Source organism: Panthera pardus, unplaced genomic scaffold (assembly GCF_024362965.1).
Source record: "Panthera pardus isolate Hobbes unplaced genomic scaffold, ASM2436296v1 HiC_scaffold_14, whole genome shotgun sequence".
Lineage (NCBI taxonomy): Eukaryota > Metazoa > Chordata > Mammalia > Carnivora > Felidae > Panthera > Panthera pardus.
This window is the reverse complement of record NW_026526699.1, coordinates 1,530,054-1,555,886: the sequence shown is the minus strand read 5'-3', so window position 1 is coordinate 1,555,886 and position 25,833 is coordinate 1,530,054. Positions and strand designations below refer to the sequence as shown.

At 59.1% G+C, this 25,833-nt stretch overlaps 1 protein-coding gene across 5 annotated transcripts in view; it reads left to right on the top strand.

Moving 5' to 3' along the window:
• The window catches only part of ADGRD1 (adhesion G protein-coupled receptor D1), a 177,385-nt gene that overhangs the window by 110,324 nt on the left and 41,228 nt on the right, over positions 1-25,833 (top strand). For all 5 annotated transcript variants that reach the window (XM_053901880.1, XM_053901881.1, XM_053901879.1 and 2 more), the window contains one exon: positions 22,376-22,449. In XM_053901880.1, the coding sequence (XP_053757855.1) occupies positions 22,376-22,449 (74 nt within the window). The remainder of the gene's footprint in view (positions 1-22,375; positions 22,450-25,833) is intronic.

The following is a 25,833-nucleotide window of genomic DNA, read 5'->3' as shown; positions in this document are numbered from 1 at the left end:
GTCCTCCTATTCCCGAGTTAGAAACCTGGCTGTCGTGATTCTCAGTGTTTTCTCGTGTTTGTTCAAGCCGGGTGCATAATTCTGGAATTGCTCAGCCCTTCCCCTGTGGGAAGCAATCGTACTAACTGGAGTACGGTCTTTGTCCTCTTTGTCGTTAGCCATGTGCCGTGCGGTTCTCGTTGTTTGTCAGAGCGAGCCGGGCTGGTTTTCTTCCCTTCAGAGTGGCTTCGTGACTCCTTTGTGACACACTTAGATCCGCCTCTGCTTGTTTGCCTCGCGCGATGGGTGTGCCCCCCTTGTGGCCATCTTAGGGGCTGACTTATTTGGAGCGTGCGGACGTGGCCCCGCAGGGTCCTGAGGTGAGATGTGTACAGGCAGGTGCCCGGGGGCTCCACTGTGGGGCTTTATTCAGCCATCCGGGGCTTGTCGGGCTCCTCTGCTGCGCGTGGGCATTTGCGCTGTCACCCACATTTGTCGTTACAAACGATTTGTTGCAGTGAGTGACCTTGTCCTGCACCTTCCTCTGGGGAGTTCGTGTCTACGTGGAAGCGGGCCCTCCCAGGCCTGCCTCTGCCCTCCCTCGTGCTGGCCCTCTGCCGGCGTCCAGGGGCCGTGGAGTGACAGACTGTGGAGAGAGGGAGACGCTCGGGCCCTGCCAGCGCGCTGAGTCTGAGAATGAGCGCTCCGGCCCGATTCTGTCCTTTACCTGTCTTGAGATCTCTCTTGAGATCTTGGGTGTTTAATTCATCTTTGAAGATGCGACGCTGTGAGCCGTGAGCCACAGCTAATGAGGAGTGGATTTGCCAGATTAGGTACCTCGCTATGGTTTGGGGAGCGGCAAAGCCAGATGAGAGCGAATTCCTGCCCATGGTGGGGAGGGGGGAGGGGGAGGCTGGGAAGCAACAGGTGTAGGAAGCTCTGCGGGGCCGTCTGAGTCCAGACTCTGTGTGACCCGGGTCCCCGTGGACGGCAGTGGGAGGCGTGACCCGGGTCCTGGTGAGGGCGCTGGGAAGTGTGACCCGGGTCCTGGTGACGGTGTTGGGTGGTATGACCCGGGTCCCCGTGGACGGCACTGGGAGGTGTGACCTGGGCCCCTGTGGACGGCGCTGGGTGGTATGACCCTGGTCCCCGTGGACGGAGGTGGGAGGTGTGACCCGGGTCCCCGTGGATGGAGGTGGGAGGTGTGACCTGGGCCCCTGTGGATGGCGCTGGGCGGTATGACCCCGGTCCCCGTGGACGGAGGTGGGAGGTGTGACCCGGGTCCCCGTGGACGGAGGTGGGAGGCGTGACCCGGGTCCCCGTGGACGGCGCTGGGAGGTGGCTTTGAGGGAAGTTGGAAGTCACCAGGGCTTCAGATGGAAGGTACTGTTGACGTGCTTTTTTGGGAACACATTCTGTTTTCCGTGAAGGACGTCCTTTCGGCTTCTAGGTGCAAGAAGCTAAGGACAGAGTGTTTGGAGAGGCATCTCTTTGTCGTAGAAGGTCTTGCTGTCTTTCAGTGGCCCTTGATGTCTTCTTGCTACACACAGTAGCATCCTGCTGGGCCCAGAAGACGGTGAGAGCGTGGGGTGTGTGGTTCGGGGGGTGGGGGCACAGACACTTCCAGAGTCTCTGAAGCAGCTTGCATTCCGGGTCTGCTGGTCTCGATGTGGCGCCCAGTGCAGTAGTGCTGGATGGTGGCTAGAAGTCTGCGTTCGTGTCTTCTGTGAAGTCGGAAGGTGCCGGTTTCAAAACCAGAGAAAAAGAAAGGGTAGATTAAAACGCAGCCCCTGTTTTAATGGTTGGTTACTGCAGTTATTTTTAAAAGAGAAAGGTTTTGAGCAAAGACTCTCGTCTCGAGGAGCGGCGGAGAGGAATTTTTATCATACCCAGAGAGGGTGGTAATTGAGGCTTGTCTTCGCCAGGCATTCTCTAGGGTTTTGGGGCTTTTTCTTTTGAAGATTGCTTTTGCATTTCTGAGGATGTTTTTGGAGGCAGGCTTTTTTGACTTAAAGCGATACGTCTGATGGGAAGCATTTCTCGAGGAGACCTTCGCCAGCGCGCCGTGTGGGGCGAGCTCGGAAGAAACACAGGGTGCGGGTGGTCTCCCCGACTCTGCCGGGGGAAGCGTGGGGTTCGGCCGGCAGCTTTTCTGTTGTGGCGACGGAGCCAAGGCCTGAGGCCCCGGGTTGAGGCGCAGAGTGGAGTGTGGGCTCGGAGGGGTCTCCGAGGGATGGTGGAGGCAGGCCGGGCCTAGAGCTGTCCTGGGGGCCCCTTAGCGGACGCCTCCTTACCCCTCCGCCCCTGCTGCCCCCACCGCGGCATTGAGTCTGTTACCCTGGGTGCTGGGCGCCATCGGTTTCTCTGCTCGTGAGCCCAGTCGGTGTTCAGACCCCGGGCTCTGGAACGTGCACAGTGAGAACGTGTGTCGCGGGCATGCCTAGGGCCGGGGCTGCCTTGTCTCGGGGCTCCGTCACGGCCTTGGGCCTGTTCAGTTCCCCCCGGGGCACTCACTGGTTTTCTTAAGCTTCCCTCCTGAGCCTGGCAGAAGTCTCCTCTCCCCAAAGTGCCCGCCTTACTGCCCGGGGGGCACGTTGGTCACTGAGAGCCAGCACACCTGTATCTCGTCGGCAGGGCTGATCAGCGCCAGGCCCCAGGCGATCAGGCCCCCAAGTGACGCCAAGCCCCCCGGCACTCACGTCTCCACGGGCACAGTGAGGCGCAGACACACGGGGGCACAGAGCTTCGGCCCCTGCTGTTCGCTGGTCTTTCAGGCAGGAATCTCCCGACTCCCTCGGCATCCGCCTCTTTCGCTCCCCATCACACTGAGGAGCTGCTTCTTGTCAGGGCGTCCCCGCCGTGGCGCCGTTGTTGCGGGCCGTCCTGTGCATTCGGGGTGCTGGGCGGCGTCCCCGGCCTCTACCCTTCCGATGCCCGGAGCGCCCCAGTCCTGCTCGCTGCTGCGTCACTGCCTGCCGTATGAACGTGTGTAGCACTCTGTGCATGGTTTGGCTCTCCTGGTTTAGGCTGTGGAAGAGTCACTTCTCTGTGCTTCTCAAACTATGACCATCAGAACCAGATGTAAGAGAAGCGCAGGCAAGTGGGCTTGATTCCGGTCTGAGGCGTGAACCCTCCCGGTGGGTTGTAGTGTGCAGCCGTGACTTCTCTCGGATTCGTTGTGAGTGAGAAAGGCGCTTCCTTGTCTTCTTATGGTCACTTTTTGGTGCACTAGGGACCTAGAATATTCCTGCCTTGCAGGCTATAGTGAAAACCACGGTGCCCACATATGGCTGTTTGAAAGCACAGCACGCACACATGTATGAATGTACACACACACCTGCGCACATGTACATGAGCACAAACACACAGGCACGCACGCAGGCACACCCATGCACACACACACACAGGCACATACACATAGGCGCACACATGCACGTATGTTCATGCAGGCACACACATGTGCATGCATGGCACACATACACATGAGCGTGCACACACACATGTACACGCAAGCAGGCACACGTACATACATGTGCACACATGCATGCACACACGTGTGCAAGGCACACACAGGAGCACACACATGCACACACGTGCGCACAGGCACACACACGTGTGCAAGGTACACACAGGAGCACACATGTGCACACAGGCACACACATGTATGTGCACACACGCATATCTGTGCACACAGGCACATGCGCACACACATGTGAACACGTGCACACATGCACGCACGTGGACACATGGGCACATACATACATGGACACAGCCACATGCATGCACACATACATGCACACATGTGGACACGTGTGGGCACACGGGCACCCGCATGCATATGTAGTCCAGCATGGTTGAAATCCCACCAGCCGCGATAACCGATGTTCACATTTTGATGCTCTCCCCTCAGGAGCTTCTGCAGCTAAACTTATGGGCTGTACACATAGTTTCTTGTAAGTGGGGTACGCTCTCCCTGTTTTCATTTACCATGCACGTTTCCATGCCGATAACGAAACAGCGTAAGTCATTTTCGTGGCTGCGTTACCATGTGTCTCTTTGTCATCGTTCTGTGGCTACACGTTGTTTGTTTCGTGTTTTCATTATCGTGGACAACACCCTAATGGGCCTTCCGTGTTCCTGCTCAGTTACCGCTTCAGGTGAGCGTCGTAGGGTTGCTCTGTTAATGTCTGCACGTTGTTCTTCCACTTTATACTTCATCGTGGACGTTTAAGGCAGATCTGCATTTCCTCAGTGCAGGGGCCAGTGGAGTCCTAGAACCACATGTTGGAGCTGGAGTTCACACTCTCCAGACCCAGCTTCTCAATCCTCACAATTTTGAGATGTTGTGTGTCAGGGAAGTACAGCAAGCTTATGGGAATGCACACGCATGAGTGCACAGCATGGCAACTCTTCACAAAGTGAACACACCTGTGAGATCACCCACACCCCATCAAGGACCCCTCCCAGGTGGCTCCATTGGTCAGATGTGGGTGGGATGACAGTGCTGCTTGGGCACAGGCATGCCGTGTGGGAACCGCGCACACCCACAACCCACAGTTTGGGTGCCAACCCGGGAACGGAACTGCCAGGTCCTAGGGCATGCATGTATTCAGCCTGGGTTGGTAATGCCAAGCTGGTTCCCAGAGTGGATGCTGATTTACCCACCACCATCAGCATGTGACAGTCCCAGCTGCCAGCATTCAAGGTGTCTCTTGTTCCCACCTTAGCTGTCCTGGTGGCTCACGGTGGCTCATTTCTATTTTTGCTTTTTCCTGATGACTAGTGAAGTTTGTCACTTTTTTGCATGTTTATTGAACATTCTGATATCCTTGTCTGTCCTATTCAAGTCTTTTGCCCATTTCCCTGTGGGTGGTCTGCTTTTTTTCTCTTACTGATTTTTTTAGGACTTCTTTATACATGTTGGGTGGGACTCATTTGTTGGCTACGTAAATGGCAAATACCTTTTTCACCTGGGTCTTGCCTTCTTATTCTTGGGGTATCTCCTGATGAGCTGCAGCTCTAACCTCTAACGCAGCGTGATGTGCCAAGCTTCTCTTCATACCGCGTGCTCTGTGTGCCCTCTCCCCGAACCTTGCCCCACCCAGCGTCGTGAAGGAACTCTTGTGTTTTCCCTCCTAGGCCTTCTCTGATTGTCCCTGTGTGTGCTGCGAAGCATAGTCAGGGTCTCCATTCTCCAGGAGGGTCAGCATCCCCTTCAAGGCAGTGTCACCTTGTTGTAAATCAAATGACTGTGTCTGTGTGGCCCTGTCTCTGGACTCTGTTCCTGCTGCCACTACCCACTGACGTAACCGTCTTAAGGCTCTAAGACCTACATGGGGCCCTGGCTTTGTTTTTCTGGGCTGCCTTGGCCATTTTGGGTGAGATACCCATTTTTACATTTGATACCCATAACACACTGCCCTTCAGAGGGTTGAGCAATTTGTGCTGTACACAGAGGGGCTTGCCAGCACCGATCTCCCTGCATGGTTGCAAACTCCAGCGAGCACAACGTCGCATCGTGCTGGTGTCATTCTTATTTGCAGTTTTATTTTTTTAAAATTCTTTAATGTTTATTTTTTAAGAGAGAGAGACAGAGCGTGAGCAGGGGAGGGGCAGAGAGAGAGGGAGACACAGAATCCGAAGCGGGCTCCAGGCTCCGAGCCGTCAGCACAGAGCCCGACGCGGGGCCCGAACCCACGGACCGTGAGATCATGACCTGAGCCGAAGTCGGATGCTCAACCGACTGAGCCCCCCAGGCGCCCTGCGGTTTTATTTTTTATACCATTTGTGTCCTTACTGACTTCCAAGTCCTGTCTGCCTGTGACATCATTTACTAGCCTCGTTTGTTATTTTGACTGTTTTGGCCACGTGCCAGTCAAAACGTGTCTTTCGTCAGGTGTCCACTGCTTCTCCAGAAGAGGGGTGTGCTGGTTTCCTATTGCTGCTGCAACAGATTACCATCAGGCAAGGGTTTGAAACGACACGGCCTTACTGTCCTGCAGTCGGGAGGTCAGACTCCCGAGCTCGGTCTCATGGGGCTAATAACCCAGTGTCAGCAGGTCTGCGCTCCTTCTGGAGGCTCCAGAGGACGATCTGTTTCTTGCCTTTCGCTGCTTCTAGAGGCACACCTAAACGTCTCTTCCTGACCCGACTTCCGTAGACATGCCTGCCTCTCTGACAGGACCCTCCTGCCTCCCTCTTGAAGGGGCCCCGCTGGAGCCTCCAGGATAACCTTCCCATCTCGAGATCTTTAGCTTAAGTCCATCTGCAGAGTCCCTCCTGCCGTGTAAAGAGCATCCTCGGGTGCTGGGTATCTCTGGGGGATTCGGATGCTGCACATCAGCAGGAAGCCCCTTCCAGCTCCGCGGCGTCCAGATCCCTGGAGAAGATGCTCGGACGCCTCGGCATGCACAGCCACCACTGCGGGGCGGCACCGTCCCTCCTGGGAGCCGCTGCCTCCAGCCCTCCTCGCTCTGGCTGATTTGACCGGACGTGGAGACAGACAGATGCTTGCTGCTTGTCGTCCCTCGGCCGTTGAGGCCACGCTGATGTGGACACTGTCCAGCCGTGTATCGGGGCTGGGGCGCAAGGTGTCCTTCTACGTCACAAGGAACAAGTAGCCTGCTTGCTTCTGTGGGACGGCAAGGCGTCTCCCCTGGCTGGTGTGGCCACGGGTGGCTGCTGGACAGTTTGTCACGCGATACCTGCGGCGTGTCGCCGTGAGGCTGCGAAGGAACAGAACCCGTCCCTTAGACAAGCTGGAGTTCGCTGAACGCAGGGGGTCTGTTGCCTCAAGTGAAGCCGGTGATCGTGTGGTTCAGGGACCGGCGCAGCCCCCGGGCCCCTGGCGTCTTGTATGGCGTCCTAACCGCTGCCGTCCTCCCGTGAGGCACCGCAGGTGGCACGGGGATGCAGGAGACGCGCTCGGTCCCCGCGCTGCTCCGTCCGCATCCGGGGATGAGCGCAGGGCAGGGCCTCGTCCCTGCCTGCAGCGCCGCGCGTGGTTGGTGCGCTGTGCCTCGGGCAGCTGGGCTGGCCTGGGTCACGGCGTTCCCTTCGAGAAAATGGCTAAGGTTCGTGCTGCCTTCGCTCCTTTCCAGCTCACCCTCTGGCCCCGCTGCCTCGTGCCACAGCGTCGCTGTGTCCGGGTCTCTGACGGCAGGGCCAGCGAGAGCTCGGGACTGTCGTTCCCATTGGGCCCGGCCTGTTTTCTTCCAGGGTCTGAGCCCGGGGCCCTGGCGGGTGTTCAGGGGTCGGTGGAGACTGTGAGCAGCGCTGTTTTGACTTGTCCTTGAGATACCCCGCCCCACAACTTGCACAGAAATAGCTACATCACACACATGTTCTGCTCAGTTATCACCCCCCACCGCATCCATGGTCCCACCTCTCACCCCCCCCACCCCCAGCGCCTCCGTGGTCCCACCTCTCATCCCCCCACCCCCAGCACCTCCGTGGTCCCACCTCTTACCCTCCCCACACCCAGCGCCTCTGTGGTCCCACCTCTCACCCCCCCACCCCCAGCACCTCCGTGGTCCCACCTCTCACCCCCGCCCCCACACCCAGCACCTCCGTGGTCCCACCTCTCACCCCCGCCCCCACACCCAGCACCTCCGTGGTCCCACCTCTCACCCCCGCCCCCACACCCAGCACCTCCGTGGTCCCACCTCTCACCCCCGCCCCCACACCCAGCACCTCCGTGGTCCCCCCTCTCACCCCCCCACCCCCCAGCACCTCTGTGGTCCCACCCCTCACCCCCCCCACCCCCCAGCACCTCTGTGGTCCCACCTCTCACCATCCCCCCAACCCCGTCCCACGGGACCCACAGTGCAAACGGCATCCGCTTGTCTCTCCAGGGCGGGGAAGTGGGGAGAAGGTCCAGCTTGGCCTGAGCCGAGCATCTCCATGAAAACGGGCCACGTCTCAGCTAGTCGTCAGCGGGAAGGACTGTGATGAAAGCTGTCTGGAGGCCGCACTCACCATGTCGGGGGAGAGAGAATCCCAAACAGGGAAACCATCGTCCTCGTCCCCAGCAGACGTTCCAGCGCAGGGGTGGCTCAGGACGTCCAGCCCTGGTGGGCTCCTGCTTTGTGCCGGCCGAGTGTGCTCCTACTGAGAGCAGGGACGCACAAGCCGGCCCACCCATCCAATGGGGGCAGCTGGGCCCGGGGGAGAACATTCGTTTGGAGAAGGCTGCCTTTCCCCTGGGGCCCAAAGAGGTTTGCCTGCTTCCGAATCACGAATTCGTTGCAAACGTTTTAAAATTGGGAGATTCCACCTAAAAACTAGGACTTCTCTCTGTTTTCCCCCTGGGATGACAGGGGATCTGAGAAGGGCTCCGGACTTCACATCTGAGCTGCCATCCACTGGGCTCTGAGGCCCTGGGGTGTTCAGGTCGCCTTCTGGGCCTGTGGGAACCCAAGTTTGACACCCGTGATGTGACTCTGCCTCCAGGGGAGGCTCTGTTGTGGCTCCGCTGGCTTCCCAGAGTAGGGGGACTCATCTGAGGGGGATCTGCAGGTGGTGGCTGATGGGACAGCCAGTAAGGAGGAGGGCAGTGTCACCACCGGCTCCCCTTTTCTCTCCCCCTCCTCCTTGCTCCTCCTCCTCCTGAACTGATACCGCTCCTTGATAAGGGTCAAGTGTAAGCACTCATGTCCTTAGACCCTGAGTTTTCAAGTATACGTGAGAACAAACGCGTCACCATTAAATAGAAGATGCTCACGTTTGTCTCAGTTGTGTGGACCCAACATTTTGCAGTGCCCGGGGTGGGCAGCTGGCCCATGGGAAACAGTGTGCGAAGCAGCAGGGTTTTGGAGGCGGGCAGCTCTGGAAGAGCCCCAGGGGTAGCCCTGGACAGACTCTGTGATCTGGGGTGAGGCGCCCGCCCTCTGAGACTTGTCTGTGATACGGGCTCGTGATGGCGGTGAGCGTCCCAGCCCCAGGGGCAGCGGGAGGGACCGAGCACAGGGAACAGCACCGTGAAGCTGCGATGTCTTGTTCCCTCTGGGGCTGAGCTTGCAAAGCGGTGGCCCTTTGTGCTACGTCCAGCCCGAAGATGACCCGGAGTGTGTTTCAGATGGTTTGGAAGCAGTTGCCAATATTCAGTCAGGAGACTTTGACCTGAACATCCGACTTTCTGGTTTTTCTCCAGAAACCCGAGTTTCTGGTAGTGCCGGTCCTGCCGGAAGGCAGGATGGTTGGAGAGGAGAGGTGACTGTGCCCTGGGCCACCTGGAAGGGGCCATCATCCCAGCTGGCCTCCCCTGGGGGTGACACGTGTCAGTGGTGCGACCGTTTCTCGGGAATGCCCTTGCATCGCTGGGGAGCAGGACCTTCACGGAGCACAGAAGATCAGGGGTGCTGGGCCCTGGGGGGATGAGGTTCAGGCTCAGGCCTTGGGAGGTGCCCAGAGGGAGCCGTTCAGGACCCCGCGATCACAAACAGCTTCGTCCTGCCGGGTCAGGGCCGGGCGTTGGTCTGTAGCTGCAGCCACTCCGGACAGAAGTCAGTCAGTGACAGCAGGAGGGGCCTTCCCATCTGGTCTGCACACCCTGGGGCACGGTATGAGGCCATAAATGGCTCCCTTGGTGCTTTGTGGAAGGCCAGGGATCAGTGGGGGCAGGTTTGATGTCGTGTAAACCAGTGTCCCTATCAACAGGGAACAGTGGTCTCGGCAGCGGCTGCTTTCCTTGGGATGTGACAACCCCCCCAGGCTTCCAGGGTGGGGCCCCAGGGACTGAGCTTCTTCCAGAACCTGGCCCCCTCCTCCAAGCCCAGGATGGCTCTGTACTTGTCACTTCGTGGCACTCATCGGGGTTGGGGCTGCAGGGCCTCCGTCAGCTCCCCTGGAGAAGGCTCCTGGGACCTCTACGAGGTGTATCTACTGACGTCCCACCGGGCAGACCCTTTCACTCTGGACAACGGAGAACAGGTGTCTACCTGTCACGGACCTATGTCCTGCTCCCACCTGGGCACATAGGGCTAGGCTGAAGGGGGGCAGCAGGGGCAGGAGACATCCAGGCCTGCAGCCTTTCTGGAGCATGAATGGGGTGTGGACGGTGTGTGGTTGGGGCCCTGGGTCATCTCTGAGTTCCCCTTCCCGGGGAGAGCGTTGCCTTTCAGCCCAGCCTGCAGCGGGCTGGCCGCGCTGGCGTCTCGAGCATGGGAACCCGGACCGTCCCCGGGGCTCGGCGGGGAGCCGCAGTGCGCCTTCCTGCGTGCTCAGCGGCTGCAGCTGTGCTGGGGCCCAGATGTGCCGAGGGGTGTGCCCGCCCTTCCTGGTTTGCACCCTCAGCCTCCGGGAGGAGCTGGGACCGGGTGGGGGCCCTTGGCGCATGGCCCGAGAGGGAGTTTCTGTGACCTGCGCTCCTTGGATTTGCAGGGTGGAGGGCTGAACCGGGCGCCGTCCCAGCTGACGCTCAGATTGGCAATTTATTCCACGATGATAATAGGTTGTTGATCCAGTAACTTTTTATAGTTCACATAAAAGGCTTTTGTTCTCTGAGAAACCATTCCTCATTTCTGGGCAGGACGGGATCTTTTTTAGATGTTGGCGTGGCCCTCCTGTGCACTGTGGGACAAACCCGCACTCGGGGCCGGGAGTGCGCCCTGGGCCCGTCCCGCCGGCGCAGGGCGGCGAGGCCTGCTGTCTGTGCTCCCCAGGCCGCCGGAGGGCCAGGCTTCTCCTCCTGAGCACTTCCTGGCGCTCAGAGACGCGGGGGATGCCGGCTGCCTTGTCAGACCCCAGGTCCTTGCTGAGGTCAGGCCAGGCCACGGCTTTCCCACGCGCAGGAAAGCAGCGAAGCAGAGGGAGGGGGCCCCGGGGTGGACGCAGGAGGAAACAAAGAGAGGGAGCACAGAGAAGCAGACGCCATCTCGAACCAGCCCCCTCCACCTTGTGTTAGCTGTGTGGCCCCGGGCTGGGCCCTTGGAGTCTCTGGTGTCGGCCTCCTCCTGTGTGTAGCGGGCCGCCCTGCTACTGGCAGGCCCACGTGAGGGCCGGCGGCTGACGGTGTGGGGCAGGTGCCGGGCGTGGCAGCTGGCACTCAGCAGGGAGAGGCTTGCGGGCGCGGTGCCACCAGGCACGGCCCCGACTGCCCTGGGCCTCGCCCATCTGGTTCCCCCCTCGTCCGTACCCTACGCGCTTCCTCTGCGTGACAGCGATGAACTTCTTTTCAACCTGCACGCCCACTTTTCTAAGTAGCTGTGGGCAGAGATTCTGGGCGTGGGGCAGTCGCCCCGGCATCTTCCAGCGTGCAGGCAGAATGTGGCCTGAGTACCACCCGAAGTGGCCTCCTGCACCGGAGGTGCTCAGAGGAGCTGTTTCCTGGAGAATGCCGCCCCTGGGACTAGCTGAGCCACACGACATCCTCGTGAGCCACTACATGTGTGCTGCGTGGGGGCTGAAATACGGGGGCACCCGTGTGGTCTGTAGGGAAGGAGAGGGCGAGCCTGGTGCCTGCTCTGGGGGACACGTTTCGCTGGGTGGGACTGGCCTTGCATCTCCTGGGGGCTGGTGGCGAGACGGAGAAACCACCGGACCGGAGGGGGTAGCGGGGCAGTGGGAGGGACAGCGGGAGCCCGTCGGAACTGACCCCCTGAAGCCTGGAGAAGCGGGGTGGTTGCTTGGGGCTTGCAGCTGTCATCCTGGGTGGTCAGGAAGTCATCTTCGGACTTGTCTCTGTGGTCTGGTCCTTATGAAACCGGGCAAAAAGGCTTCTTTTGCAAGCGTTTGGAGCGTGTGTTACATGACGCGGTTCCAGGCGTTTGTGCAGGAGGCCAGGGACTCCGCGTGTCCCAGCTGGGCGTCATCTGCCCGCCGGTGGCCCACGACACAGCTGCGTCCCGTCCCTGAGTGAGAATCAACAGCGCCGCCAACGTGGCGGTCAGGCGGGACACGCTGGCGGCCTGTGTGGCTGGGAAGTGCTTTCGTCGGGTGGCCAGGTGTCCTGGCGCTGCTCACGCTGAAACGTGACTGGCAGCTTCCGGCCCAAATTTCCAGAGTCGCGAACCGCGCCCGTTTCCACGTTCACCCTCGGGGTTCAGCGGGAGGGACGGAGGCGGCCCGTCCTCCTGGGCCCTCATACCTGCCTGAGGTGGAGGGTTACACGGATCCACCCCAGGAAACAAGAGCTCCGTGTTCCTCTGATGGTGGATACTGGCAACCGGCCGTACCGCCGCATGCTGCCTTGCGTTTTCTGCTGTTTATTTGAAACAGAACTGGGGTGTTTGTGTTTACGTGGTAAATTTCCATCGAGAGTCCTCTCCGTAAACGATTAGGAATTCCAGTCATGACGTAATTTTCTGGAGTGTTCGATATTTCTGACAGTGGCAGACATCTCTTCAGCCTTTCCTGACCCGCAGGTGCCCATTCAAAGGCAGAGAGGGTGCTCTCGTGTCCGGGGGCTGGACTCTGGATTGAAGCCCGGTGGGGAGGGGCTCAAGCCCCAGCCGGAGGGTGGTCCCACCTCTTCTGTCTTCCCCTCCTTAACATACGCGGTTTGTGTGGATATTTCCTCCTCCAGCGACAGAAATCACAGCTTTTGTGGCCCCAGGAGCTCTGAGCAGAGGCCTCCAGACTCATCTGGGTCTGTCTATATGGCAGACCCCTTGATCAGATCAGGAAGGACACGCTGTCAGGAGAGAAGGGCCCTCAGGAGCAGAGCTGAGGGGTTGCTGCCCACACCATCAGCCGGAAAGGCTTTGCCCACAGTGTCACCAGAGCCCCAGGCCAGGAGCTTGCTCTCCGGGTCTGATGGCATCGAGTCCATGCCGCGGCTAATGACTCAGAGGTCAGATGGAGGAGGCCAGCGAGGCCATAGCAGCCTGAGGGTACATTCCTGGGGAGGGTCTGGTCCAGGGCAGGGTCCAGTTCTGGGCCAAGTTGCCCGAGCTCCTGCCACCTGCCCTGAGAGGTCAGGGGCCACGGAGCAGCCATGGGTCACGCCACATTCCTCTCTCTGTGTCTTCTCGTGTCTCGAAATCGGCCCCAAGGCGAGCTCTTCTGCAGCCGGCAGGCACACCATCCGGTGGGAGCTGGAGCGCTGTGTCCTGAGGGCAGAATCATTGCCCTTGGCCACCACCGTCACCGGCACTGCCTCCCCCCGGAATCAGGGGGTGGCTGCCAGGGCTTTGGGTGAGGATGGTGAGGAGGCGGCCGTGTCGCCCAGCCTGGTTCCCTCCCCTGGCGGGATCGGGCTTCTCTTTTCAAGGCGTGGTCGGGGGAGAAAAACACTGACTAGCTAGGACCTCATGGTGAGGGGCGTCTGCGGAAAGAAGGGGAGAGAGCCAGGAGCCAAGGTCACACTGAGCCAAGCGCGAGCGGTCCCCAGCCGCCGGAGCGACAGAGCGCTAGGACATGTGCTTCCTCGGTGGCTCTGTGGGCTGCATTGGAGAACACGGCGGTGCTGGCCACCGCAAGCAGGGCAGGGGCCACAGGGACTCTGAAGCCGCCAGGGGCCCCACCAGCCGCAACGTGAGCCTCAGCGGCCGGACCTGCCAGTGGCCCAGCTGCGCCCACAGGATGGAGCGTGGCCCTTGTTCACGGCTCCTGACGCACGGGGGCTCTCCCGGCCCCGCTGTGCCGCGCTCAGGGCCAGCGGTCCCCAGGTCCACATGCAGCTGGGCGGGCTGGTCCCTCGGAGCTGGGCCCCGGGCCTCTGCGCTGGTTTTCCAGGCCTCTCTCTGGGCCGTGGTGTCACTGCCTCCTCGGAGGACCTCTCACCGGGTTGCCCCTGCCCCAGGGTGGGGCGGGGTGTCACGGGCCGTGCGCCCCTCCGCCCTTCACTGCCCTGGGCCACGGCTGCCTCTTCCTCTTCTCGGTATTTATGCCTCTGAGTGTTATAAAGGTTTTATTCATTTTGTCGCGACACCCTTCCTTGTTCGAGGCTGCTTAATTCTGCCAGTGTGCTCTGCCCCAGCGGGAAAGCGTGTCTTTAAATAAGAGCTTTTCCCTAGAAGCAGGCACAGTGGTTTGGAAAGGCTCTGACATGCTTTCGGTGCCCCGAGAATGACAGGCTTTCATTTCAGAAGTTACTGCCGCGTTCATACCCCCGGACCTTTGGCTTTTGGACAAACCAACCATTCCCTGTCTGCCTCGGTCAGGAGACCTTCTGCTTCCTTCTACCTGCTTGCGTCACTGTTCGTGTTCAGGTCAGTTTGGCCACTGAAACCTTGTCTTCCAGGATGGACGTTCAGCCGGATGATTATTTCCCTGTGGACATCCGTCAGTTTTGACAGTTTTGTATCCATTAAGCAAATTTGTTCCGACATTCCTGGTGGCCTCCTATGTGCATGATTCTTTGACTCTTCCTTGGAGGTGGTAGTAACACAGTTCATGCCTCCTTCATCAGCGAGTTAGACAATATCTTTAATACGTGTTCATTTTGATCTCTCTGAGAGTCATGATTTCACCTTTGTGGAAAATTGTCTTTTAATGACTGGGAAGATAATTTAAGGGAAAGACTGTAATTCCTCTGTTAGAAAAGGAGTCTTTTTCATGTGTGTTGAATGTCCAGGAAAATTTGGATTAAGCTGTTTTGCTTATGAACTTGTAAAATAGAGCAGCAAACGGAAAATCTAGCGTCTCTGGTCTCCACGGTTCTAGAATGCACATTGTGAGTTCGACATTCTTACCTTCTTCTCTAAGTTAAATTGCTCACCTTTCAGGGAAAATAGCATCACTTTTAATGTGGTTTATGGATGAGTTCAAGATCGAAAACACGATTTGTTATTATTAGCAGCCACAGAACCAGGCTGTAAAATAGATCAGAATTATATAACCTCTCCAGTCCACACCATTATCTACACAGGAATAAAAATATTACTCTCCTTGGTGTGGCCCCTCGGGGCATACCTATAACTGCAGTTTCCTGATTATCTGCAAATCCCGCAGCTAAAGGTTTATATTGAGATTTCTGCTTCGTAGCTTGTGTTATGAAAACAATACATTTTCCCCCCAGTTGAGGACAGCTGATAGACACGGAAACGGCATTTACTGTTTTGATTGTCAGCCCTTGTTTTCAGACATACGTTAGAGGGCAAACTATAGTTTATGATCCAGGAAGATTTTCTTGCTGTAGGAAAAAAACCAGACATGTGCCATTGGAAACAAGAACCAGTGAGGATGATGAATTTAGGGACCACGGTCCCTCTACACTTACAAAGAACGTGTTCACGAAACTTGGGCCAGCCACGTGGGAGTCCTGGGTCTGCTGGCCGCACAATTCAGGGCCAGGAGGGAAAGGCGGAGATCCACATGGGAGCGACCAGCAGATCATTACTGAAGCCGTGTTTTAAGTTCTGAGTCTTTCTTTTCTTCCATCACAGCACGGATGACAGTAAAATTAAGTTTGCAGAACATTTTTGAAAAATTCAAACCAGGTGTCTAGGGAGAAATAACTTATAACCCAAATATTCCATGAGCAAGAGGCGTCTGGGAAGAAAAATAACACAGAAAGAGGTCTAGAAGCAAAAGCTGACCGCTTTGATGTGGGTGGAGGGTGGAATCTGACACCGGGGGCGGGGGGCTGTGGCCGGACCCTCCCCGGATGATGGATAATCGCTTCCCTTGTTTTGGCCCAGACCACACAGGAGACACTGTGCTTCACAGTGAGAACACAGCGTACCCCTCGGGATGCAAACGTGGGTGTTCACCGAGCCACCGGGGCCCCAGGAGGCGGGAGGAAGCCCCACGAAGGAGCGGGGTCCTGGGTCTGTTGTGTATCTGGGTGTGCTGGATTGTCTGTGTGGGACTCTCAGTTGGTGACAGATAGTGGAGACTCGAGGTGCTGGGGAGGCAGGGGAGGGTGATCCCCAACGAGAGTAGCATTGTCCACGATGATGGGAACAACACTCGGTGATCCGCGGTCCCCTTCGCTGGCCGACCGAGGAAACCCACGTTCCTGTGCAGAATGCGGCTCATCAACACGGGGCCTAAATACAGAAAGCCCTGCTTAGTGGGTCGGTACCTTCACCTCCCGCAAGCCTGTGTTTCCTCCGGCTGGCGAAGTGATGCGGTGGAACCCTTTTAAAACCTTTTATTTCGTGATGAGGACAGATTCACAGGAAGTTGCAGATTGCAGAGGTAGAAGAAAGAGGTCAGTGGAGCCCGCGCCTGGTCTCCGCCGTGGTCACGGACGACGGAACTGATTGTGCAGCTGCAGAGCCGGGGTGGACGTCGGCACGTGCTGTGGGTGTAGACGGTTGTTTTAAGTCAGGTGTGGGCTCCCGGAACCCCCGCGGTCACCAAGATGCCCACCTGTTTTACCCCCGCCCCAACTCCTGGCAGCCGGGGGTCTGTCCTTCGTCTTTATAATCCCGTCCTTCTGAGAGAGGAATAGTGAGAATTGCACCGTGGGGCACCTTTTGAGCTTGGTGGCTTCTCTCTCTCAGCCGAACGGGAGGCCTGTCCTGGTCACTGCTGCTTCGGGCTCGCGCCTTCTCGAGGCAGCTGGTCGCGCGGCGTGGCGGGCCCCAGTGCGCCCGGCGCTCACCCGGTACAGAATGTTCTGGTTGTTCCCAGGTGCTGGCTCTCAGAAGAAGGCCACTATAAACAATCGTGCACAGGCTTTTCTGAGGAAACGGCTTGTATTTCTGTGGGATAAATGCCCAGGCGTTTTGTGGGGTCACAGGGGAAGCATTCTTCATATTTTTCAACACTTCTGGACGATGTCCCAGAGCGGCTGTCCCCTTTCACGCTCCCAGCCGCTAGGTGTGAGCAGCTCAGCGTCCGTGCCCTCGTCAGCATCTGACAGGGTCACCACCTTCTCTCTCCGTTGCCCTCCTGGTGGGTCTTCATTGCCTGGCGGTAGCGTTGCTGACGTCTCCTCTGGGGCCTGCTGCCCGTACGTGCTCGTCAGTGCAACGTCTCCTTGTGCCCCGCGTTCGTTTTCTAACTGGATCCTGCGGAGTTTGTGTAGCTGAGTTGTGAGAGTTCTTTATATGTTCTAGACCGCACGCCTGTGTCACACGTGTGGTTCGTGGACGTTTCCTGCTAGCTTGTGTTGCTGTCCTCTTCAAGGGCTATTTCACAGAGCTGAGGTTGTTAATTTTTAGGAAGTCCAATTTACAGATTTTTTTATATTCAGTTTTTTTAGTGTTTGTTTATTTTTGAGAGAGAGAAAGACTGAGCATGAGTGGGGGAGGGACAGACAGAGAGGGAGACACAGAACCCGAAGCAGGCGTCAGGCTCCGAGCGGTCAGCACAGAGCCCGACGTGGGGCTTGAACTCATGAACTGTGAGATCATGACCTGAGCCGAAGTCAGACATTTAACCCACTGAGCCACCCAGGCGCCCCAGGACATGTTTTTATAACTCATTTTCTTTCTACAATTAACCCCGTGTGTTTGGGCAGTCATGTTATTTATTTCATGCTCCTGAGCACGTGCAGAACGTATTTTTAGAAGCACTGCCACGGGAGTAAATGGCACCTGATGTTAATAAGGAGCCTATTTTCTAATGGGAGGAAATGATGCAAGAAAATTGAGGAAAACTGATGATCCCGCACCGAAAAGAGATTTTTGCGACTTGTGTGAATTTGTCTTAATTCAGATGAATCCCAGTGTGTTTTCCACCCTCCTCTCTTGGACTAGAAGGGAGAGGGCCGTGAGGGCTGGAGCCAGGGGGGGCCTGGGGGCCGCCCTTCCTGAGCGTTCTGGGACCCCTGACGTCTCTGTGTCTGTGGTTAGCCAGAGGGCGGGGGCAAGTTGAACCCTGAAGCCCGGGCCGGGAAGGTGCCTCGATTCTGTTTGAGGCAGACCGGAAGCAAGTGTGCGTGGCAGCTTCAGACTCGTGAAACAGCAGCAAGCACACGTGGCGTCTGGGTCCAACGGCCCTAAACTTGTGGCTCAACACGAGATCTTCCTTTACAAAGACAAGCATCTTTGCAGCTCATGCATGTGAAACGGGTGGAGGCTTCCGGAAACGCCCCCAAAGCCCACTGCCGACAAAAATGGACTCACAGCCGCCCTCCCTCCTCGCTCCTGCCTCCTCTCGGCCCCTCTGGTCTGCTCCGCCGGCTGGCCGTGTCGGCGCCTTTTCCGCTGAGAACCTCAGGACTAGGTGTCACCTGGGCACGGGGGTGACTTGGAAACACGTCGGGCTGTTTTGAGGGGCCTGTTCTAATTGCAGACCCCGTGTGACTTCCCAGATTTTTCCTCTGTTTTGGCCCCGAACATCCCAGCAGTTCCTGTGCCTGTTTCCCTCCGCTGCCGAGCCGGCTGACGGGCAGACTGTGAACTGGAACCCGACGGTCCCGGGTCCTCAGGCTGTTCCTCTGGAGTCGGGGGGTCAACGGGACAGGGTGTGGGAAGCCACAGAGGATCGCGCTTGAGAATTCAGACCCCCCTGGAGGGTCCCAGAGTCCCAGGGGGCAGTGGAAAGACCGAGAAACTTGTGTTCCGGGGTTGTGCGAGCCCCACGTGCCTGTGGCCCCTGGTCCCCAGGGCTCGGTGGGCATCTCTGACCCTATTCCCCAGTGGCCGTGGTGCTGACCTCCCAGCCGCACTCAGCTGCAGGTGGACAGAAGAGGCAGGTGGGGACGCTGGGCTGTCACCTGCAGGTAAAACGAGCTCACGCCAGCACCACACGGGTGTCTGCGTCGTGTGGTTGGGATGGGTCCTTCCACAGGACAGACCCGACTTCGCCACCTCCGACTCAAAGGGGCCTGGAAGGGTCGCGGGACAGGGAGGTTTGGGCAGCATTTGGGCAGGGGAGGAGGGCGGGTGCCTGTGTCAGGGCCTTGGGGGTGACCTCGGATGATCTGATTGTCACCTTGAACTAGGGTGCCTGTGGTCCACACGCACCTGGGGCGAAGGGGATGTTGTGTGCATGTGAGCGCAGCACGCAGGCACGTCCTCAGTGCCCCCCACCACCTACCTCTCCCCGGAGCCAGGAGGGACAGCCCTGTCCACGGACGGCGAGCCCCTGCTCCGCTGGGTCGCAGGCCTCTCCACCCCGACCTCTTGTCCTCTGGCCTGTTTCTGGAGGTGTTTCCTCAGTCGTCTCCTCCATGGGGCCCTGCTACCGGTGCCGGGGTCCGTGTGGGTGTCTGCCAGGAGGGGCTGCGTCCACCCTGCTCCCCTGCCTACAATTCTCAAAGACAAGGAACATCAGCCAACACCAGGATTTTGAGGCTGATTAAGGGGTTTCTTCATCACCTCTCCCCTCCAAAATTAACTTTGTTTTTCTTGCTTTTGTCAAAGATGGGACACCCCAGCCATCTTTTGTCAAAGATGGGACACCGACAGCCTGGCTTGTCAGGAGACGAGCTGGGTTGGGGACGAGGGTGGCCGGCTGAGAGGACTGCTCCCCACCATCCGCCGAGGTCCCTGTGCACTGCTCCCTGAGCTGGGAGTGTGGCATTTGACTCCTTCTGGGGCTTTCCTGAGGGTCAGAATTAAGGACCGTGGTGCCTTCTGTGTATTTGCTGGGAGCAGCGACAGGCATTTGTCTCTCCCCCTGCTTTGTAGGAAAACTATATACTTGGATGCGAAGCAAACAGATTTCCAAGCAAGGGACGTTCATGGGTTGTTATCTCGTAGATTTGTCTGCGCCTGAGATGCGTCTTCTGGAAGCAGACACCCTTCTGCACCGTGATTATGGTCGGTAGGCAGTGGATACTTGATTAATCCCGTTTTCTTCTCCCCAAATGGTTGAGTTTTCCGAGAAAGTCTCAGGCCCCGCAGGAGTCGCTCCTAGGGCCCATGTGACACCTACGTGAGTTTGGGGACGTCAGGTGGCTTGAAGCAGGGACAGCTTCCTGCTGGAAGGCCCGCTCTCTGCAGACCGCAGCGCCTCGGCGTCAGGGCACAGGAGGCGTGCAGATGAGGGTGCTGCCCCTCGCCCCGGTGAGCACACCCCGTTTCCCGGTCCCGTCGCTCGCGAGGCTGCGGGGTGTCGGCGCCTCCCACGTTTCTCCAGGAAATGGGGCCGTGACACAGATGACTCACCTTCCTGTCTCTGGCAGCGCTGCTCCCCATGTGTTCACCAATCACGCTCCTGGGAACATTCTAGGCCTCCGTTCTTGGAGACGTGCTGAGGGCCTCCGTTCCAGCGGTTGCAGACTCCAGACATGAGGAGGCGGTCTGCTGTTCTTGGCGCAGGATGGCGCGGGGAGGAGCCTCGGATGCCAGGGCGGGAGTTTCCCGGACCCCAGGCCCCGGGGAGCACCGTCTGCGCCTCCGCTCCTCTGACCACACGCGCGCTGGGCTTGCCGCGGTCGGGCTGATTTTTAAATCCCCTCGAATTCGGATCTGGAGTCAGAGCGTCGGGACTGGGAGAGGCCCCTTTGGCCAGAAGTGAGAGCGAGCCGGCTGCACGCTGCAGGCGGTGGGGGAGGGCATCGCGTCTCCCTCGGGCCTCAGCGCCCCCCGACGCGTGCGCCTGGCCGCGGGCTGCCTGCAGCCCTCGCTGGCGCCCACCCGCCTTTGCGGCACACGAGAACACACACACGCACCTGCCCGTGAACAGTGATGCCTGGTGCAGGTGGGGGGGGGGGGGACAAGGGGCTCTCAAATTAATGGGCGTCACCCCAAGGTCTTGTGAAAACCCCACCCCCTGTTTCCGAGTGCCGGGGGGGCCTGGGATGGGCCACGCCAGGCTCCTGGGTGATGCCTTTGAAGAGCGTCCTCTCGGGGGGCGGGGTGGGAAGGGGCACCAGCAGGTGGCCCAGGTGGCGCGAGGTCAGGCGTCTTGGGTGGAATGTGGAAACAGAGTAAGAATAAGTGGAGGTTTGTCTTTTTAGCTCTTCCCTGGACTCCCTTGGCTCTGCCGTTGCGTGGCTTGGCCCCTCCGCTTTCTCTTAGGGTTTGGTCAGCTCAACTCATTTCCCTGGTACCAGCCCCTCTGCCCTGACGCGGCAGGTGCTCGGAGAGAGGATGGCCTGTTGGTTTCTGATGCAGCCCAGCGCAGTGGACCGGGCTGTGGCTGGACACCCCCTCGGGCACTCCTGCCCGTGTGGCAGTGCCGACCCCGGGGGGCAGCAGGCATCCCTGCCCTGGGGGGCCTCACTGTCGTGGAGGAACACAGGTGACGCACAGGCACGTTTCCGGTGGTGTTGAATGCTGTGTAAAAGGTGAACTGGGAAAGGGAGGGTGGTGGGGGCGTCTCTAGGCGGTGAACGTGTGAGCAGTTGGGGGACCGGCCACGGTCCCGGGCAGGAGGGGTCTACGGAATTTCCAGGCACAGACAACAAGGCATCAAGATAATGCTGGTACTAGAGGGAAACAAAAGGGGTGAAGATTCCGTTTTGCCAAGATACCGGTAATAAACGGCACACGTAACTGTGTTGTGCGCTCGGGGATCATCAGCCATGGTTCTGGCACGCAGCCGATGACAGATGACCCTCTGGTTTTTGCGGTGGGTCCAGAGGGCACCCGTCAGGGCTGCTGCAGGCACATCTTGGCGCCAGGAAAGAGGAACTTAGGTCCCGTCTGGAGCCGGGATGGCGAGGGAGCCGCCCTGTCGCTCACCTCTCCTGCAGCAGGTTGGCTCCCGCGCTGGCTCCCACGCTGGTTCCCACGCTGGCTCCCACGCTGGTCCCCACACTGGTTCCCACACTGGCTCCCACACCGGCCCACACGGCCCCTCGACCAGGAGGGGTCTCGTGAGCAGCGCTGGTGGATGAGACGATGGGGTGAGTGGCGGGCGACCACGTGAGAGGTACTGACTGGGACTCTGTGAGACACCGCGAGTCCGGGGCGGCCCTGGCTTCCTGCCGCGCTCCCGCTTCCGGAGCTTCCCGGTGGCGGTTCTGGGCGGACCCCCCGCGATCCGTCTTGGGCAGAGCCGCTGCGGCCAAGTGCCCCAGCTGGCATCCAGGAAAGGTCCAGGGCTGGAATGTTCTCTCTTGGGGGAGAACGAGAGCCCCAGGTTGATCTGGTCTGCTCATTCCTCTGTCCTCATTCAACCAGCCCGTGGTAAGAGCCAGCTGGCCAGCAGGGCACAGGACAGACTTCCTGGTGGGGAAGACAGCACACAAACAAATGAGTGAATATGTAATCTGCTGCGTGGTGGTCGATGCTGAGGAAGGGGTGGACAGCGCAGGGGTTGGTACCGTTTCGACTGGGCAGGAAGGTCCCTCTGGGGTGACCAGGTGGCACAGACCTGCGGGAGACCATGTATCGTCGGGGGGGAAGAGCACTCTCAAGGGAGGACGCGGCAAGTACAAAGGCCCTGGGGCGGGGCCCTGGCTCCTGGGCTGGTGTAGGCGAAGGAGAGGAGGGGGTGTGAGGTGGTCGATGCCATGGCCTCTGTGACCACGACGGGGTTGAGCTGGAGGGTGGGTGGCCTCTGGTGGCACCAACCCAAGGTCTCCCGTGGGCTGGGGCGCGGTGCTCAGCTCAGTGCTAGGAGCCTGTCCAGCGGCCTCATGAAGATATCTATCTTTTCGTTTCAGTCCCGCCGGCAGCGCAGCGAGGCCACCAACAGCAGCAACCAGGTCTTCCTGTATTGTGCCTTCCTAGACTTCAGGTACTGCCTGCTTGGGGCCACGGCAAGGACTGGAGGGGGGGGGGCGGGGGGAGTGGGGAGGGAGGGGGAGGGTGTAGGAGAGAGCAGGGGAGGGGAGCACCGGGTGGGCAGGGGGGAGGAACGTGGTGTTGGGAGAGCAGGGGTGGGGGGAGCACAGGGGAGGGGAGGGGGAGGGGAGGGGTGTGAGGATGGGGGGAGAGTGGAAGAGGAGAGCGGGTGGGGGGGGGGAGACCGCGGGGGAGGGGAGCAGGTGCAGGTGGGCGCACCGCGTCCAGGTTACGGTCCGGGTCACCCTTCTGGAGGCAACACGGTAGCGTTGTCCGTAAATTCTGGAAACGCCTCGGGACGCAGGGCAAGACAAGAAGGAGGCACTGGTGCAAGTGTTCTCGGGGGCCACGTGGGACTTAGCAGGACTCCGCCCCTGAAAGCCCGGGCAACCAGTGCAGCCAGGGCGCCACTGCGGCCTGAGAAGGGTCCGTCGCCCTCGGCTGTGCCGCACTGGCCGGTGTGGGGGGGGGGGGGGGAGGCTGGGCGGGGGGCGCTGGGCAAGCAGCTCTTCCCCGGCTGGCGTGCAGGCCTCCCAGGCCTTCACGGCCCACACTGGGGTGCGCTGTCGCACCTCAGCCCTGCTGGAGCTCGGTGAGCTGGAGCGCAGGCCAGGGGCGCCCTTCTCTGCACCTGCGTGGGTGTCCCGGGATCCGCCGTCACGGACGATGTCGAAGAATGCCTGTCCCCTCCCGCTCTGCCCTCGATCCCCACACCGCCGGCGTGGTGTGGGCGTCTGCCATCCGCGTCCCCACGTGTTCTTTGTTAGCCAGAAGCGCACGTGCAGAAACGGCCACACCTCTGTCACAGGGCTCTTGAGTTTTCACAGACGAGTGACCGTGGGGGTCCGGGTGCAGAACGGGCCCGGCCCCTGCCCCATCCGTGTGCCCGCTTGTCACTCCTCCCCGGACTCCAGCTCCTGCAGCCGCCGATTTGTCTTCCACCAACACGGTTCTGCGTCCACGAGAACGCCGCGGGGACGGAACCGCTGTGTGCGTAGCCCGTGGAGTCCGGCTTCCTCCCGTTAGCATGAGGACACCCGCGTCGTCGTGTGTGTGAACGGCCCCCTGTGGTCATTTCCTGCCGGGCAGCCCCTCCCTGGCTCCCTCCTGTCCGCGGGCCGCTGCTGGGCAGCGTGAATGAAGCTGCACGCTGGCCTGCTTTGCGTCCCGGGGAGGAAGCCCGTTTGCCCGGGTGCCTTGTTCGTTCACAGGTCGTCGAATGTCATCTGCTACCGTGTCGAGGACTTCTGCGTCCGTGTCCGTGTTCATGGAGGAAATTGGTCCGTAGTCTCCTTTTCTCGTCAAGCCTTTGGGTTTGGTAGCAGGGTGACCGTACCATTGTAAAGGGTTCGTTCCGGACAGTGTAGGTCGAACTGGTCTTGTTTCTTCTGCAGCATTTGATCGAATTCACCACGGGGCCGTCTGAGCCTTAGTTTTTGTTGTTGGCAGGCTTTGAAGCACGCGTCACGCGTCTCTGGTTGGCACAGAACCATTCGGGCCACGTGTCCTCTGTGTTCTGGCAGTTACTTTTTTGAAGAACGTGTCCGGGCCACGTTTAAAGTGCGTGCACGGAGTAGCTCGCGGTGTCCCCTCGCAGCCTGAGTGCACGTCAGACGGTCTGTGTCCTCGTCCCCTCGCCACTTCCTCAGCTGGCGCCTGCCATCTGCAGCTCCCCGCGCCTTCTCGGCCGCTCGCACGAGAGGTTATCGGTCCTACAGATCACTCTCAAAGGCACCGCCGTTGGTTTGGAGTGTCTTCCCCTCTTGCATTTTTATTCTCGATTTTGTTGACGTAGTCTCTTCTCACCCTCTTGCCGTGGGATTCGTTTGCCCTTTACTGTCTAACTTCCGAGAGTGTGGGCTTCGGTCATTGGTTGAGGCCTCGACTCTTCCTGACGCAAATGCTTCATGCTGTGAATTTTCCTGTGGACGCGGAGTTGGCTGTGTCCACGGTGTTGGCACGTTGCTCTTTCCCATTCGGCGAAACGTGTTTTCTAACCTTTCTCGTGACTTCTTCTTCAAGCCATGTGTTGCTTTGAAGTGTGTTGTTTGGTCCAGCTGCTCGGGGATTTTCCAGAGATCTTTCCGCTGTTGATTTCTAATTGATTTTTTTTTTTTTTATGATCTGAAAACATTCTTTTTTTTTTAACTTCAGTCCTTTTAAATTTGTAGAACTTGCTTCATGACCCAGCATGTGGTCAGTGTTGGCGGATGCCCCTTGTTTCCTTTACGAGCGTCTGTTCCCGACGGGTGCTGTTCTTGTCACACACTCTCCACTGCAGACACGTCAGATGAGTGACCTTCTGGAGCCACTGGAAATAACAACACGACAATTACGTGTTTTCCTTCACACCTGTCTGTTTTCACGCTATTCTGACTCTGTGCGCAGATGGAAGTTTCTGTCTGGCGTCGTGGCCCTCGAACTCCTCACGTAGCGCAGGTCTGCTGCCACTTCCTGTTCGTCTCCGGATGCGTTTGTTCCATTTTACCTACGAAAGATGTTCACCCTGCGCTGAGAATGCCGGTCACTTCTTTCTAGACGTCAGGCATGGTATCAGCACGTTATTCCAAGCAGGCTTCCCTGGGGACCTTCTGACCTTCCTGACCCCTCCTGCTCCCTCGTGGCAGCCGCGCTGCCGAAACTCAGGAGTGCGTTTTCTCCGTGACCGGTGTATGAGTTAAACGTATGCTCAGAGGAAATCCGCGGTCTCGTTCCGATCCGTGTTCCGTGTCCCGTACCACCACAGTTTGGGCTGTGGTCTGCCCACGTCGCTCTTAACTGCCGTGTGGGACCTTGGTACATTTGTCCCACGTTTCAGCCACGCGTGCCAGCGAGTGGGCGTTTTGCGCGTAGACCCAGGCGTCCCAGATCACGGGGTCGTGCAGGTTCTTGGTGTCGCTGGGCCCGGCGCCCGAGGCAGGTCCTTCGTGCGTGGCTGGGGAGCCCGCCTTCCTGTGGGTGTCCCCGGGAAGTGCGTGTCGCTCGAGGGGGGAGGTGCTGCGTGGGGCTCGGCTGCCCTGGCCGATGCGGGCGTCCTCACGCCTCTGCGGCTCCATCCGGGAGGATGTGACTCCCGTGGTTTTGAGATCCCAGTGCCGTTCTGTGTACAGAGAGGCGCACTGTCCATCCCCGTGACCCTGCTCATGTGGCCCAGCGTGTGCCGGTTCCAGGCCAGCCCCTCACGGGAGCGTGGCATCTGTGTGCTTCGCAGAGGGACAGAGGAGCCACGTGGAGCCCGGCTGCCGGCCTGGCTGGCTGTCCTCGAGGTCCCGGGAGCATCAGGCTATGAGGCAGGGCCTCGGGGCCTCTGACTGACAGTGCTCTCTGGCCTCTGCTG